Source organism: Nothoprocta perdicaria, unplaced genomic scaffold (genome assembly GCF_003342845.1).
Source record: "Nothoprocta perdicaria isolate Ctin4 unplaced genomic scaffold, notPer1 scaffold_294, whole genome shotgun sequence".
Lineage (NCBI taxonomy): Eukaryota > Metazoa > Chordata > Aves > Tinamiformes > Tinamidae > Nothoprocta > Nothoprocta perdicaria.
Genome location: NW_020455526.1, coordinates 786455 through 798734, shown reverse-complemented (window position 1 = coordinate 798734; position 12280 = coordinate 786455). Strand labels below are relative to the sequence as shown.

At 47.4% G+C, this 12280-nt stretch overlaps 1 protein-coding gene across 1 annotated transcript in view; it reads right to left on the bottom strand.

The window, feature by feature from the left end:
• Positions 1 to 12280, bottom strand: part of LOC112949404 (lysine-specific demethylase 2B-like) — a gene marked incomplete at its 3' end in the record, with an annotated part of 52448 nt that overhangs the window by 16834 nt on the left and 23334 nt on the right. The window contains exons 5-8 of the mRNA XM_026041798.1: positions 11763 to 11941; positions 8961 to 9067; positions 1807 to 1900; positions 739 to 892 (exon numbers count right to left, since the gene is read on the bottom strand). Of these exons, the coding sequence (XP_025897583.1) occupies positions 739 to 892; positions 1807 to 1900; positions 8961 to 9067; positions 11763 to 11941 (534 nt within the window). The remainder of the gene's footprint in view (positions 1 to 738; positions 893 to 1806; positions 1901 to 8960; positions 9068 to 11762; positions 11942 to 12280) is intronic.

Sequence of the window (12280 nt, the reverse complement as noted above, 5' to 3'; positions counted from 1 at the left end):
ACCCTCAAAAGAGCAGCCGTTAGGTTGCTCTGCAGGAGCAGCCTGAATGATGCAACAGAGCCACTGAGGTGGGCAATGGAGCAAAACCAAAGCGTGGCCGGGCTCCTGCGAGACATCCAGCCCCGTCTCCAGCCAAAGTACTGACAGGTTACTGCCATCAGATACAGTCGTTCCCCCAAGGGCCTCCTGAGGGAGCAGAGTCGCCCAGCACAGCACCTCCAGTCGCCCCTGGAGTCTGCGATGGGGCCAAGACCACCTCTGTTTACAGGCAGAGGCAAGGAAGGTTACTGAACGGGTGAAACCTGCCAGAAGAGGTCACGACTCTGCTCATTGAACAGTCAAATATATTTAAGATCACTTACAGCACTTAAAAAGAAAAAGATATTTTTTCTAAGAATGCCAAAGATTACTGAAAAAAAAAAAAAACCCACCACCCAAACAGTTAAAAATTTGTAGCAATTCTGGTAAGAAGTTCTCAACTGACAGTCCCTGAGATCCAAGTCCTCTCTGTCTTTCTCTGGCACCCAACAGCGGATCACTGCACACGCTTTATCACCAGTACATTTCTATCACGTTGTATGGTACAATTCCCAGGAAATTCAGGCCTGGCCTATCTTTTGGCACTGCGAATAGAGAGGCCAACGAGGGGTTTAAACACAAAGTTTTGTGTTACAGGCAAGAACTGTTAGTGAAGCACAATCCCAGTGATAGCAAAGGCAGCTAATTAACAAGAGATACCTGAAGGAATGAAGAACGTATAGCCTTGTTTCAGCTCAATTCTTTGGCATCGCTCCACCCTGTCTCCCAGGAAGATATCACTTTGCTTTCCTGAGAGGACCCATTCTTCATAAAGTTCTAGATTCTGCAGAGTAGGCGGAATCAGCCAGAAGATCTAAAAATAAAACAAAGATTTAACTCTTACCRATAGTAAACAAAATTTAAAATAGTTGAGAAGTTCCAACAAGTCTATCGTATGTCAAAGAAATAAATACAGCACCATTTATTTTCTGCATAAAATACGTGTTTTGCAGGTGCTGTGTGCAGAGGCCCACAGCAGCAGCAATAAGAAGATATGCTTGAAGTGGCAAGATAACTGTCAGCTGTCATATCGCTTCCATGAAACCTCTTATTCAGAAGATGCTTCCACAGGGTCTATTTTCAGTCGAAAACTGTGTGTTGGCAGGCTACACCTCCACCRGACATACAGGCGGACAATACTCATTCCCCAGAGATGATCAATCCGTTGTATTTATTTCCATGTCTACCATACCCTACGAGCACTATAAATGGGAACAGYAATCTAAAACAAGTTCCTGAGTGTAGCCGTATATGACGTATATTTTAATATTTCCGTATCCTGCACTGTTTCCATTCAGGTGTACATGAGTACCCAATAAAGGAACTTGGAATCTCTGGGGAAACTGAGAAGCTCCAGAGGAGACTTCTGAGGGCACTCTGACCCGACAAGGGTACACGCAGCCACGTACGTGCCGCAAGACACTTCCCACACCTCGCAGCAGCAGCGAGCCCGAAACCGCCACCAAAGGACACGTCAAGTATTTTAAATAAATTATGTGAATAAATTATTTGCTTCTTTCATTAGGGGAAGGGTGCCCTTCTAGTTCAGCAAACTAAGTACAACAACAAAGCTAAGTGAAACAGACCCATCACTGCCCAGCAAAAGGAAAACAATAATAATGATGATGCAGAGAATGAAAGCAGCTCCTCTTTCCCCATACGAGGTGCAGAGAAATCAAAATACCAAACAGCAAGAAATAAAAATATCAAACAGCAAGGTTCACCTACCTTCCCCCCACGGAAAACGTGATACCACACTGAAGTGCCACCGAAATCAATATGGAAATCAGTGAAGCATCCTTTCACACTCATCAAACAGTACCTGAAAACACAGCGGAGAACAGAAACAAATCAGTCCGAAACAGTATTTTTCATGTCTTGATGTGCAGATGTAACTTCAACAGCGATAGCACCTCCACGTATTAAGTTTTTGCATTTATTGTACTATTTTTTGCCTCATGAAGCAACTCTAATTAGGTTTCTGCTGGAAAATATGCATCTCTGAGTTTGAGCTTGCTGTTCCCACACCTGGAAGGAAAGCTTTCAGAGTTAAAGAAAGGAAAAACAGTAAAAGTTGCATCTTCAGAAATATTTCTTATGCCATTGCCTACCCCCAGGGTGATCTGTTTAATGCTCTCCGTCACCGCTCACGAGACATAACCTTCACCAAAGTTGTACACAAATTGCTTCAAAGACCAAAGTTTTGAAAAAATCTCATTTCTTCATATATCTTCCTCGGTGTTTATTACCTACTTGCTGCTAATGCAAGAATTGGGCGACAGAAACCTCAATTCAGCAAATGAATTCAGTTTTGCCACATCTCTAGCCATTCCTACATCAAAAAAAAAAMCACCATAAAGGCACCAGCTGGCAGCACTGCAAAGTACCAAATCCACCGTATTTTTTGTTAATGCCTTCTCGATTCCTGTTTTCCAAGCAGCTTGCGGTGAGCCGTGCTGGGAGCGCCCGCCTCGCCGCGCGGATCTCCAGCCCCCAGCCGTAACTAATGGCCGAAGCGCAGCCGCCCTCCGCGCTGCAGGCACCTTGGCGAACGCAGGAAACACACGCCACTTAACCCACTAACCTCTTTTCCTTGTTCCGGTCGCCGTTTCATGGCTTTTTGGGGGGGAAGAGAAAGAGGGGGGCGGTTATGGAACAGCACCAGAAAGGGATTTGCAGAGGGGAGGGGAAAAAAAATAGGAAAAAAAAAAAACGTTTTCATGTAAGTGTGTCTTTTTCTCATCACATTCAGGTAGGGGAGCTGAGCAGTATGCAGCCGGCGTGCAAAAGTCCCTCTAGATGATAGGCTGGCGAGGACCTCACCATGTGTCTGCGGCAGGCTGGCAAATCAGAGCCGCGGCGGGTGCTAAGCAACGCGGGCAGCGCTGCGCCCGGCCGCCGTCCTGCGCCCGCCGCAGCGCGGTGCAGCGCGCGCCCGCCGCCCCTGCGCCCCCGGCCACGCGGCGCCCAGGGAAAACAGGGGAAAAACACCAAAATCACCGCTGGCCACGCTGCTGCCCGCGCTCGCAATATGGCTCCTTTCAAAATACGAGTCCTTGCCTCTCAAATWCCTTTTCTTTCTATTTATTTCGTCCTCTGTTTTCTCTGCTGAGATGCCGCTGGTTTCCGGTCGGATGGGAACGGGGGACAATAAAACAAGGCTGGAAAGGAAGGTGCTTCTCCTACAGTCAGGAGGGAGTCCCACGTTGAATAACTGCTAATATAACAAAAAGCTACGTGCAACGCCTGTGCATGTAGCATGGGTGGGCAGCAGTTCGCTATTAGTTTGGGTTATTTAAAGTGAAAAATAAAATCCTTACAAACCCATTATTTTGGGTTTCCAAAAGGTCAGATATGAAATAAATCACATTAGCAAAATTTGGCTAAGGCAGTGATTCCCACCCAAAACGACCCCTTTGCATGGAGATATTCCAGTAGAGCCTAAGCGGCCACACATTAGTCCATGTTTTATTTCAYGCTTTACAACCAATAACCTTACCTCAAAGCCGCTGATTTGTTTCTGTTGAGAGAGGAAACACCAGCATTAAATTCCTCATCAAATCCCAAGTGCTCAAAATTTACTCCTGCGTTTGCCTCGCTTCCCTCCGATTTCCTGCAACTCCCTTCAACGCCACTGCGAGAAAGGTGCATTTACGGAAAGAGCCACATACGGGGGCAAATAAAAAACCTCCAAAATGTGTGGAAAGGGGGGGAAAAAAAGAATGAATGGGAGGGTTTAGCCCTGCACTGCCCACCATGAGCAGTGCCGGGCACAGCGCCTTTGCACTGACCTCTGCCGCTGCCTCTTGCGCCGCGCTCCGCAGTCACACGGGCCGTGCGGCTGCTTGCGGTAAGGGCACAAATATTTTTTTTTTAAAGACTTTTCCAAAACAAAGCAATAAAACATAAAAAAAAAAATCAAAAAAAAAAAAAAGGGGGGGTGCTGAAAGAAAAGGAAAACCTCCGTGCACGGCTGGGCCACGATGGGTGATGCGAGGCCGCTGCGGTGATGCTCACAGCGCTGGTGGCTGCAGAAGATGCCCCACGTTGTGATTTCCTCCTCACTACAGCTACCACAGTAGCCCCACGGGTGTCCCTCGCACAGGGCGTCTGCCACACGGCTGCCTGTACCCACGGGGACCCCTTCCCTGCTGCCCAGCTGCGTCTGCCTTCCCTCTCGTCTGAGATTGCTCAAGTCGATGCCCTGTTGTTTCAGGGGAAGSATCTGTGGTGTATAGGGTTAGGGGGGCTCCGCACCCCCCCTCTTTTCCTTAAAAAAAGTGGGGAAATTGCTAGTTGGGAAAGGATGGGAAGAAACATGGAGCAACCTGCAAACTTGCAGGGAGGAGCCACCACAGAGATCCCCCCGAGGATAAAGAGCAGGCGCAGCAGGAGAGGAGGCGAAGGGGGAGCAGGGCCGGTGCGGCGGCCGCGCGGCTCCGCTGCCCGCAGGAGCAAGCGGCAGACAAAGGCGGCGCGCGGGCGGGCGGCGTTACCCTCGTCCCCTGCCTGCCGTGGGGCTCTCGCTCCCTCTGGCATCGCAGGGGCTCCCCCGGCACCAGGCTTGGCCCCCAAACCGCTCCCAGAGCCCGGCAGAGGCTCCCGGCTGCCGCCTGGGCCAATGAGGAAGGTATCGTGGCCGCTTCCTTCCTCCGGAGCCGCGGCGGTTGCTTGAAAGCCCCCAGGCTGAAACTGAATCCACCCCAGCGCATGAGGCAGCAGTGCCAGGACTGCCCTGAGGCCTCTCCGCAGGGAGGGCGAGTGCCAGGGAACCCGAGCGCCAAGGAACCCGTGGCCATCGGCTCAGGGCGACCTTGGGTGCCGCCGGCCAGGCCCTGTCCCCAAACACCAGAGCCGGGAGCCACACGAGCAAGTGGCACCGCCGTGCACCAGAACTGCCAGCAACCCTCAGGGACACGCACGGGGACCTCGCGGGCAGCCGGTTATTTGCCTCCCTGCAATGGGATTTGGGCAGGAACAGCCCTCCCGGAGGACAGGTTGAGCTGCACCCAGCTACCGCTTCAAGGTGCCTGCAAACCTGGCTGCTCCAGCTGCTCGGCTGGAAAGGCTCCCTTCGAACTTCAAGAACTAAGGAGCCTCTTTTTTTAATTGAAATCTTTAATTGCCAAGCAGGTGGTCGCAGCCAAGCCAGGTGATCCCCCTCTCCATAGCRGGATTGGCCTGCCTGCCCCACAACCACGTCCACAAACAGAGCAACATCGCRGTGTCTGTGGGAACCCAGCTCGTTATTTCTTCCCCGCAACTCGGCTTTCTAGCTCTGGGCTCAGCACAAACACCTTTGTTAAATGCTGGGCCTTATCTGCAGCTGRACGTGTGACACTGCAAGCTCCCCAAGCCACGTGCAAATGAGCATCTGAGCCTAGCGCATCAGCTCAAAGCCATCAGATTTTATCTGCTCTCTTATCTAATAAGTTGGAATGAGCATGTTTTCTTATTGGTCTAGTTTCCTAGCACTTAATGCATTTTTATAGCAGTTTTGCATCAAAAGCAATTCACAAGTGAGATGCAAATTGCATAGGAGCACCTGGCATGACTGGGATCCATCCATTCCAAGAGCCATTTCTGTCTCCGGGGCCACAGCCCCAGCTTCTAAGGAGACCACAGAGCAGCAAAGCATTTCAGCACCTGCCTAAATCCCTGCCTCTTTAGTGAAGGAATGAATAGAAAGAAWGGGATGGCTGAATTACAGCCTAATAGAGGAAAACCAGGGCTAGCTGTTACACAGGGGATGGGAACAGAGCAGCAGCCTTTTGTGGACAGGCAGATGTTTCATGCAAGGATAAGGTCCTTCTTAACTAGAGGATGACAATGATGCTAAGATCTGTTACAGCAGTGCTTAGATATGTTAAATAATAGAACTTTTTAAGAGAGAGAAAAAAAGGTGCTACGGTAACTGCGGCTTTAGTTTTCACTTGTTCCATAATGCAAACTTATATCAAGTTATTAGAAATACCTGTTACTCTTCCTGTAGCCACTGTATCGCAGCACAGCTGCCACTGCTCTGCAAATAGGTTTTACGTTCTTAGCCTTGTGAGACTCTCAAAGAGCCAGGGAGGAGCCCTATCATTTCAGCAGGGCTATCTAACCTGAAAACGAGAAACCAAACTAGTGCTTTTGGGGCTTGGTTCTGGTTCAGCTGTGCAAGTTGTTTCAATCCAGCTTGATTTTAAACAAAGAACTAAGTGTGAGCCGTTTGGTGAGTAAAATAAAAAAACAAAGAAAAAGGTGCACGTTGAAGGAAGGAAGCAGTTCTAAACCCAATTTCCTTTTCTCACAGTTTCCTACCTTTAGGACTGCAGCACTGCAGGCGTCTGAGGTGACCCAACAAGCTAACCCCTCAACGCGGGGCTCAGGCTCGAGGCAGCTCCACCTTTCGCATTTGCACTGGCTCACGGCGCAGTGCCCTCCCTCGGGCCACCCTGCTCATCAATCCCCTGGCTGAGCTGATTTACCTCACTAATCTGATAGAAAGTCACAGGTTTGATTTGTCTTTGGGAGGGGGAAGGGAAGAGCAAGCTAAATCGGCTCACAGATGGGCGTGACAAATGCTGGCATTAACACAGGGGAAATAGATAAACACAAGGTAAATAAATACAAACTTACACCGGGGCATGYGAGAGGGGAGAGGAGAGGTGAGGCTTCCTGCTCTGGGTGGCAATGAGCTCACCCCATGCATGGTGTCGTGTCTGAATATGGGGCAATACGGGCCCATGGACCCAGYGCCCTGAGCCTCCCGCTCTCCTGCACTGTCCTTTCCTGTCCTTCCTGGGACACGGGCACCTACACGAGGGTCTGGATGGCCTGAGAGGTCCACATGTTTCCGCATCCTTTTCCATGCGGAGCAGGCCCCTCTGCCCAGCTCATACTGCACTATGAYAGGTTCTAGCTCCAAGGATGGAAAAAAAGCCGGCCTGGGAGCCTCCTAGCAAAGGGGACGGAACAACACGGACACGGGGCTCTCTTTCAGGGGCAATGCCAACTTGCATCAGTTCGAAGTTTGCCACGCTACAATCCCAGGAGTCAGGCCCTTCATTTCTCACGTTATCTCACTCTGTAAAATTAAGAGGTAATACTCTGCAAGTTTAACATATTTTTGATTTAAATCATTTCCCTATTCCGTTTTCTAGAGCTCCTATTGGGCAAGTAGTCATCTACTCACAGACAAAAGATAACCTCATTACATTTTTTTTTTTTCTTTTTAAAGTTAATAGTGCAAGCCCAAGTGAAAGCCAGGACGGTCTCCGGTGCCTGTAGTGCTCCTGGTAACGGAACGGGCACAGCAGATGGAACGTTCCCTAACTTCATTCCCAGCACGGAACTTGACGTACAGTAGCCAAGACAGACATTTGTGTCTGGTAATGCCATCTGTGTCTGCAAAACCACACTGCTTTCGCTGGAGTGCTTTTTGTTTGCAGGGAACACGCTAACGGTGGGTATYGCATCCTGCAAACTCTTAGCATTATGAGAACGTGAACAACCAAAAAGGGATGAAAATCCCATTTCTGAGGAACAACAATCAGCAATAAGGAATATGAGTATTGGTGTTGTGCACAGAATGACAGGCAGCATGAACCAGTGACAGCCCTGACATTTAGCTCCACCATTGAACACCATCTCCTTAATAAGGGCTCATTGCCCTCCGGGTACTCAGACAATAGTCAAGACTAACATTTATACAGAAGAGRGTCAGTCTTAATTTCTGAARATGCAGAAAGGTAATCTCTCAAGAAGTTCAGGTTTAAACTGGACAAGCCYATGGAGCTGTGCCCTGACCCTGCACAGTGAGTACATGCTCCCAAGCTATCAGCATCCCTTATGCACTGAGCATTTGCTGCCTCTTTAGACTGATAAGAGTTTGTACTGTCAGTGCCATAAACCAGCCTTCTCCACCTCTTTATATATATATATATATACACACATACACACATATATGTATTTTCAATACCATATAAAAATGACTACAAGTCAGATATCTAGACAGAAGGAAAAGTGAGGTTATACTCATCCRCAGACTAGATCCAAGACAGGCAGAAGCAGGGCAAATTGTCCTTRTGTCTCAAATTTACCCAAACTAAGTCCTCTAAAACACAAAAATCCCTCTCTACAGAGCAAGCCCAATCTTTGATCTTGCTGCCCAACAAGTCAACAGGAAAATAAGTTGGCACAAAGGCCAGAGACAGAGTTTTCTGTGGAGACATCAAGCTATTAAAAATGGATTTATGTGTTCAAGTTCATTCCACAAAATGCCCCTCAGCTAACAACTTTGCAGCTATTATCAGATTGAACCCAGGAAGGATTTGAACCCAGCCTATAGAAGAAAGACTTTGATTATTTTGTATGACATATCTGCATCCTGTGAAGCAATTTCTTTGGGTAGTACTTTTAAAGAATCTACTGCTCAAGGTCAGAGGTAGTCTGCCTTTTTCAGAACAAAGAGAACTGCTCAAAACTGAAAAATAGAAAGGCATTTTTCAAAGGGATTTGATTAAAGATTGTTTGTATTCAATGAATCTCAAACTTTGGATTGATTAATTCTCAATAAAAAGAGAATAAAATGTGTTGATAACTTTTAAAATGAGTTTTTAGATTAAAAAGGCAGAATGTTCCTCTCTTGAAGTTATCACCGACAGACCTTAGGACATGAAAGGTCCATTATAAAGTTCTCAAACATAAAACTGATTTCTTTAAGACCAGGAGCAGCTCATTGGCATTACACAGCTCAAGCAGGTCAGTCACATCAAGCCCCCTTCCTGCTCACAAATAAATAAATCAATATCTGCTTTTCTACTAGCTTTTGAGCCTGAAAGGAATTAAGCCAAGAGGTCAAAAGGAGAGCTTTTTAAAGACTTAAGCAAACTTACTTTTTCACTTTGGGGTATTTCATCTCTGAAATGGCATTGGTCGCATCCGTCTGGCTCTCTTTCAAGTGCTGTGGCCACATATTATCCACCCAGTCGACTAGGTCCACCTGAAATCCCCATCAAAACCACCTGTTAGTCACTAAGCACATGATAGGACACACTCCTGTTGGACACAACTCCACCAACCAGAGCAAGAAGAGCTTTGTAGCCAGTTTAACTGGATGCAAATTCTGGCGAGAGGCACCTGTGAGCACTTACACTATCACCTGTTAGTCTGTATTCAAATGCAGTTTTGTAGCTAACATTCTAGAAAAGGCATTAATGAACACAAACACAAGAGATGAGATTGTTCCAATACTTTACATTTCAAGGAAGATGAACTCTATTTTTCTGGYCAAATTTTGATTTGAGTAATGACGTTACTGCCTACTAAGCGCTTCCCTTACAGTACTGCTTGGGTATAAAATTCACCTAAGTCCTTGTCTAAAAGCCAAACTTTGGAAAGCATGGGCAGGAGCAAACAGTGGAAGCTGAGCTCGGAGAATGACACCACAGCAAAGCGAAGAGGAGAARGGAGCCAAAGACTATTGAGAGATGCTGTGACACGGGTCCTGTACTGGGTCCTAAAGCATGGACGAGCATCTCTGTCCCTTAAAATAAGAGCAGGAACAAGCTCGTGACTCCTTCTTTGGTCTGTGTAATGAAGGAGTTTGTGCTAGATGTCCATAACTGTCCTTGCTGGAATGCAAGCAGGTCTCGTACCAAGTTTCAATGTTGGGAAAACAGCAGGAGCCCCGTGAGGGCGGCTGTAGTGCTGCACTTGGCCACAGCGTGGCTGTACATCCCGAGCCAGCTCAGGGAACGGCGACAGGAATGAACCTCCACTCAAGGGTCAATAAGGACTCCAAGCCTTAACCTAGGCATAGTCTGCAGCAGGAACAGAGAAGGCCACTGGAGTCACGGGCTGCACTTCCATCAGCTCCTGACTGCTAATTCCTCTAAGGGGACACTCAAGGACATTGGGGGAGCCAGCCTTGTGGTTTATATCCCAGGGGATCTTCCTCAAACTGCCCTTAACACGTGAAATTCRTGCAGATTGGCCCTCTCTGCTCCTGTCTACACCAGGTACTGCTGGTAACTCACAGCCCTGTGAAATGGGGCAAGGGGAGCGGTAACGTGGCCAGCAGATACAGGAGCAAGGCCGTGATCTGGTACCCCATGAAGCCCCTCGCGGCCACCGGAGCCGCCCCGGGACGTCCAGCCGCACTGGCCAAGGGTGTGCATGGTAGTTGGGTCCACAGGACACCAAACTGGCGGCTACTGACCAGATTCTGACATAATTCCCACATTCTGATACCCCATCCCACACCCTTTATGMAATAAGGAACATGAATAGAGTATTTCAGTTTCACGCGGACTGAAAAGCTCTGCAGCCCCGAGAGGCCTCTCTACTACAAATACGGTGCCAGGATCAGACTTCATGTTCTGGACTTCCTCTCAGTTACTGGCCTCCTCTCTTCTACCCCTCATCTAATAGGGATGCCAATGTCTCCTTCGGTAAGCAAAATATTGCTCATTTAAAAAAAAAGAAATATTCATTTACAAGTAAAAAGAGATGCCTAAATGCATTTTCCACTGCTTGGAGTCCAGGAAATGTGCACAGGTGTTTCAGAAGCTTGCTGAGCAAGATTTGCTTGGGAAGCCCAGCATCAGCTGAACATCCACCAGAAACTCCCCAGGGCACTTCCCAACTGCCAGCTAGGGTCTCAATGACAGCAAAAACCTGCACCAACTGCTAAAAATGCACGGCATGGCTCGTTTGCAACATGTGCTTAACAGGATACAAATGCTTATTTAAGGATTAGTTCTGCAAGTAACTCTTCTCCAATCTATTTTTGACCTGTTCAGGCGTGTGGTGTTTACATTGTCTGCAGAGGCCAGAGGTGCCCCTGTGAAAGAATGGGTAGCGTCATCAGGATAGTGTTTAGGAGTAAGCAGGGTGAAGTGCTGGAGCACAGGAATGRAATGACCTTTATTAACAGTGTCATGGTTTCATCAGCTGACTCCCCTGGGTAACAAAATCAGAGTTCTGCACMCCCCAAAAATCCATGCAAATCTACCCACTTTTTTTTTTCCCCCCCGACTCTACTGTAGTAATCATGCTCATTTAATTATGTTTAAATTTCTATATTTAATACACGTGTTTTCAATTTGATTCATAACCCCTCTTACATTTTCCAGTGGCTAGGAGAGTCCATATATAAGGAATTTAAGCTTTCTCCTAATAGCTTTAAGTTTCCTCCCCTCCACCTATAGACACTTTTGGAGATTATCCATAACCTCCATCCTCAGCAAGCCACAGATTTAGACTGCTCTTTTAATGTATTATTAGCTAATCTTTATTCTTTATATTTTCCATTAAAAAATATCTCTATTGTTATTTTGCATTAGGTTGCATTTGCACATTAACACTTACAAAACCATCAAAAGGCAACGGACAGATATTTAATTTTGGGTGCAATTTCCCTTAAATACCTTCAGAGGAGCTGGGTAGCTGTGCAAATCGTATAATTAAGAGCTCATCAGATACCTAATTCCTGTAAGTTAAGTTCCACTGTCAAGGGGACCAGCTTTCTGCTAAGATAAAAAGGAGATCCCAGCACTAAACGGATGGGAGTTAGAGCTGCTTCAGCTCATTGGATTTAAAGTGTGCACCCTGCATCCCCAAGTTTATTCCTGCTAAAGCTACAGGTGATTGGAAAGAAGCTAGAAACAAAGCCCATCACCACAGGGCTCTCTTACCACGTTGGGGCGCTTGACGATGTTCTCCAGCTTTGTGTGACTGAACTCCAGGCTGATGACGTTGTAGAGTTTTTCACGCTGGGCCTCTGGCGTTTCGTAGTACCTCACAAACTGAGACATGCTCATTTCCACTCCTCTCTGGGTGTTCACATCCATCACATCCACGATGCGGCGGCTGCCTGCAAACATGAGGAACCACTCTTAAAAACACTTGCCTTTGCTTTATTTTCAATGCACATATTCTTGATGACTGCAGYGAGCTGCGTTAGAGGATGAGGGACTCGCATCGGGCCCTCCACGGGGCTCCTCCTCAGCAGCTCAAATAGTGCGCGGACAAGCAACTCCAAACTGGACTTTGTGCTCCAAGATGACATTGAGCAAGCCTCTTCGTGCCTCTATTTCAGAGGGATGCAGATAGTTATTTCCTTCTTTACATGGATATTAGGATCACAAGTACCTTAATACCAACAAGGAACGGCTACAAAATGGTAGTATGGGGTACACAAGCCAAACAACTC